General features: G+C 38.8%; 1 protein-coding gene across 1 annotated transcript in view; it reads left to right on the top strand.

Moving 5' to 3' along the window:
- Positions 1 to 370: 370 nt before the first annotated feature.
- CYLD (cylindromatosis (turban tumor syndrome)) overlaps positions 371 to 4,647 on the top strand; it is a gene marked incomplete at its 5' end in the record, with an annotated part of 15,126 nt that continues 10,849 nt past the window's right edge. The window contains 3 exons of the mRNA XM_010186404.1: positions 371 to 487; positions 2,069 to 2,448; positions 3,918 to 4,083. Of these exons, the coding sequence (XP_010184706.1) occupies positions 371 to 487; positions 2,069 to 2,448; positions 3,918 to 4,083 (663 nt within the window). The remainder of the gene's footprint in view (positions 488 to 2,068; positions 2,449 to 3,917; positions 4,084 to 4,647) is intronic.

Genomic DNA, 4,647 nt, shown 5'->3' with positions numbered 1-4,647 from the left:
TAATTTATTTGCCTACTGTGATTTTTTTTTTCTTTAAAAATAGAGAAAAATACCTGCTATAAACTGTATCTGAAATGCTTGCTTATACTCATAATTTATAGCAATGAAAACTTTGCACTTGAGTATTTTCTGCCGCTCTTTCAGGTTGGTGACTTGAAATTTCAGCTTGGAGGATTAAGTTGGTTTGAGAGAAACTGCTGCCTTGTTGCAAGCTTAGAACTGTGTTTGCTTTGCTGGGAGGATTTGGTGCTTTGTGAAAAGGCATTTATGTCTTCTTGAAAATACAGTAACTTTAGACTATGAAATAAGAGTGTAGGTAAGGTTCTGTAAACAGAGATTAATCTCTTCAGTAAAACATGTTGTTTTCCAGGATCTACCTCTGAACCTGGAAATAGAAACAGATCTGAAGTCTTCTACACATTAAATGGCTCATCAGTTGACTCTCAGCCTCAAACGAAAGCAAAACCCCCATGGTATATTGATGAAGGTAAGGAGAGATGATAGCCTTTCATGGAGGCATACGCTTTTTAAAGAGACCAAACAAAACCAGAATGTATTGATATTCTTAAAATAAAACAAGTATGAGTTTAAATTTAAAACAGTTGGAATATGTTGTCTTAGTGGAAGGCATGCTATATCGTAAAAAGCATCTTGGAGCCCCCTTGAAGACATACTAGGAGATTACATTCTTGGCAACGTATGTGCAGCTCTGTAGGATTGTGTATGTCTTGCAGGCTAAATAAAAGCTGAGGCTTGGAGGGAAGTCTGTGTAGGCTATATCCTTGTAGCCAAGTATGTAATTTTATTTTGCCTGTGTTTTTGTAGCTAATGTTACAGATCTAAGGAAACTGTAATATTCTGCCATGCCAGTTGATCAGTCTGGAAGTAGGGGGGAAAAATAGTCTTGACTAAGCATAAATGTGTTTTCAGTATTTTTTAGTGCAGGCTTAGGGGAGACCTTATCACCATGTACCAGTACATAAAGGGTGGCTACTAAGACAATGGAGACTCCCTTTTCATGAGGAGTCGCATGGAAAGGATGAGGGGTAATGGACACAAGTTGCTTCTGGAGAGATTCCAATTGAGCTCCAGAAGAAGTTTTTTTGCCATGTGATCTATTAGACATTGGAACAATCTCCCATGGGAGATTTAATGTAATTCCCCTATATTGGTCAGTTTTAAGAGTCAGCTTGACAGAGTGCTGACTCATCTCATTTAAACGATACTGTTACCTTGAGAGGTTGGACTGGATGATCCTTGTGGTCCCTTCCAACCTGGGATTCTATGATTCCCAAAGGATCAGTGCGTCTTGATTTGCTTCCAGATCTAATTTCTAAAAAAATTATTTTATACATATATTTTAAAAATTTTGGTCATCAACTTAATAAAACAGCATGGGGAGAAGAGATGATGAAGAGGAGGCTTTTGCTCTGTGAATACCAACTGTGTATCAGAGACCATGTAGAGATGAGAGAAGATAGAGAGCTTTTGCGCTATTATATCTAGTTGTAATCTCATTTATGAAGCACTGTATTAATCATAACTTATTTAAATGCTTTATTCTTTATAGACTGTGATAGGTTCCTTCTGTTAGAACCCAAGTATATTGTGAAAGAGCCATGGGAATAAACACTTTTCCATTTGCAAATCACGTCTGCAAGCAATTACTCATCTCTGTATAAGCTGTGAACCAAATCCTTTCCCCAGTCACACTGACCTATGAGTTCTTCCTCCTTTTGCCCATTGCAGCCATAATCCTTGGGGTAAACCTTCCTCTAGTTTCTGGCTTGCATCTCCTTTCCCTGTGCTGTTCGTTTACCTTGGTTGTGGTAAAAGGGGAGGGCCACAGTGGTGTCTCCTCAGCCAGGTCTGTCTCTCCAGTGGTGCCAAGTGACAAACCTCTTCCTGCGTGTCCCCAGCTGTTGGTGCTTCCTGTACAGGACACCCATTAAATCAGGTGTAGTTGCAGATACATTTCATTGGTTTGACAGCTAAGTCTTTCCTTTTGTAAGATGAGGGAGAAAAAAAACCCCAGCAGTTACTGACATCTTGGTTTTGATTTTAACAGTTGCTGAAGACCCTGCAAAATCACTCACTGATTCGTCTCCTGGATTTGGACATTCTTCTCCACCACTCCAGCCACCTTTAACAAACTCTGTGTCTACAGAAAACAGATTTCACTCCCTCCCTTTTAGTTTGACAAAAGCATCAACTACTAATGGTACTATTGGACATAGTCCTCTCTCTTTATCCGTTCAGTCAGTCATTGGTGATGTAAATACTACGGCTAACCAGGAGAGTCCATCAACAGCAGGCCCAGTTGGGAACTCACATGGTCTTGAAGCAGGTTCCTTGGCTGAAGTTAAAGAAAATCCTCCTTTCTATGGAGTAATCCGCTGGATTGGCCAGCCCCCTGGAGTAAATGAAGTATTAGCTGGACTGGAGCTGGTAAATATCAATTGTAGTTCATGTTCGTATCAATTACACGCTACTAGTTTTGTTTATGGGAGTTGGTGCCTTTATACTTTTCAAAAGCAGTCAGTCTGGAGGGGTTTGTCCAAACAGGTTGCTTCTTCTAACACAGCTAAATTCTTACATGAACTCCAACTTTTGTGGCTGCCCTAGACCTTATTCTGTGACATCTCTATGCTCTGAGATGTCTTTGTGTCACAACAGATAGTTGAATTTATGGGACTGGTTACTTACTTGCTTCAAAGGAGTGCCCTTTGCTTACGTTATGAAGACTTTAATTGAAAGACAACTGTATTTAAAGGTTCTTTGAAAGGCAGACTTACATAAAACGTCCTGGCTGGAAGAGTCTTTACTGAATATCAGCTTTTTGTTTGCTTTTTGCATACCAGCAAACAGGCAGGGTTCAGTTATGACTGTCAGACTCATAACGCTGGTTTGATAATGGATGGTAGTGACATTCTTGATTTGACAGCCATGTGCTTTATGTGTTCCTGGAGGCCCTTTGGAAATTCACAGCTGCTGCGAACATGAATTGCTGTTAGGTACAGATGCTTACTCTCTGGTGGCTGCTGCCAAGGTTGTGGTTGGCTGTCAGTTAAATAAATGTGTACAGAGTCAGGGAGAGAGGGTTCTATATTTTGGGGTAATGTTCAATAAAATTTCAGATGAAGCAGTGTACAATTACATAAAACAACAAACAAGTTTAGCAAAGTAGGTGAGACTGTGACTGGAATTTCAGCTCTTGCAAAGCAATTCTGATGCTTGTGGGTTTTTTGGGTGAAGCTCAAGCTATAGTTTGTTCTGAGACTGCATCTTAGGATGCCTTGTGTTAAATTGGCATCTTGGACTTGCCTGTCATGCACTTCTGCATTAAAACCTAGCAATTGTTAGTAAGCAGACAATATACCTTAAATAATATTGTCAAAGTGAAATAATGATAACTTGTTATTTTTCATACCTAGTTGGTGCTGTCTTTCCTTGATACGCATTTTGTGTTTTTCTTGTGCAGGCCACAGTCACACTGGAAGTACACTGCCCAGTACTCAGTGATTTTAATTGAGTTTTAAGAGGTGCTCAGTAATGCAGGTCTGCTCTTTCGAACTGCAGAGGGAATCTGGAGTGACTAGCTAGCTTAGTTAAGTTCCCAGTGTTGACTGGGTTTAATTCTCGCTTTCTTCTCCTTCCTCCCCAAGCTGTTTCTGATGTAATTTTATTTTATTTTGGATGGAGTGAAAGTTAAAGCATGAAGAAAAAAGGTGCAGCTCTTAATTTCTTCAGTAAATCCAGTTAAAGAACACCTCAGCTGAAGCTTTGTGTACTAAAATACAGGAATGTTGTTTATCAAGCTTCAGGGTACTTGAAGGGTGACTTATGGGTAGATATTTTGTTGAATGTTTTACTGCAGATTTCTAGAGATAATAGTGAATTCTCACTTGAATTTTCAGGAAGATGAATGTGCGGGTTGTACGGATGGAACATTTAAAGGGACTCGATACTTCACTTGTGCTCCAAAAAAAGCTCTTTTTGTTAAACTCAAAAGCTGCAGGCCAGATTCCAGGTTTGCCTCGCTACAGCCTGTTTCCAACCAGATTGAACGCTGCAACTCTCTAGGTACTGAGCTTCTGCTTATTATTATTTATCAGCTGGGACCTGACCTGGGTTTTGGTTTAATTTATTCCTGCAGTACAGTCTTTGCATTGAACACTGTACAGGTATTACGTAACTGAGATTAACGAATAGAAGATCAGTCTGTAGAGAACACAGCACTTCTGTGGATTACTTTAAAACAAAAAAAATGTTCATAATATGTAAAGAAATTTCATAAAATTCAGGGATTTTTTTGTTATGCTGTACATTATTTTACTTTAGAGATTGTAAAGCAATCTTGCTGAAAATGGTAGTTGCAACTCCAGTAATATGTGATTACCTTATCAGAAATAATGATAGTTAGTTATTTTTCGATAATGACAGGTTTTTTTTCCAAATGGGAACATAGAAAAGCATGTATTTTTATGGCAGAACTTTGTGGTGAAAAACTAAATTTGTTTTCTAACTTCAAATATTTTAGATTTCTTGGGTCATGCTGTATTGCTTGGGACAACAGCAAAGAAAGAAGTGTCTGATACTTGTAAGATAGTGTGAACAGGGCATTCATAGTGAGAAGAGAACTTCATT

This window comes from Mesitornis unicolor, unplaced genomic scaffold (assembly GCF_000695765.1).
Source record: "Mesitornis unicolor isolate BGI_N332 unplaced genomic scaffold, ASM69576v1 scaffold14196, whole genome shotgun sequence".
NCBI classification, from domain to species: domain Eukaryota; kingdom Metazoa; phylum Chordata; class Aves; order Mesitornithiformes; family Mesitornithidae; genus Mesitornis; species Mesitornis unicolor.
Note: the sequence above shows the minus strand (reverse complement) of the source record. Positions and strands in the feature narration are given on the sequence as shown.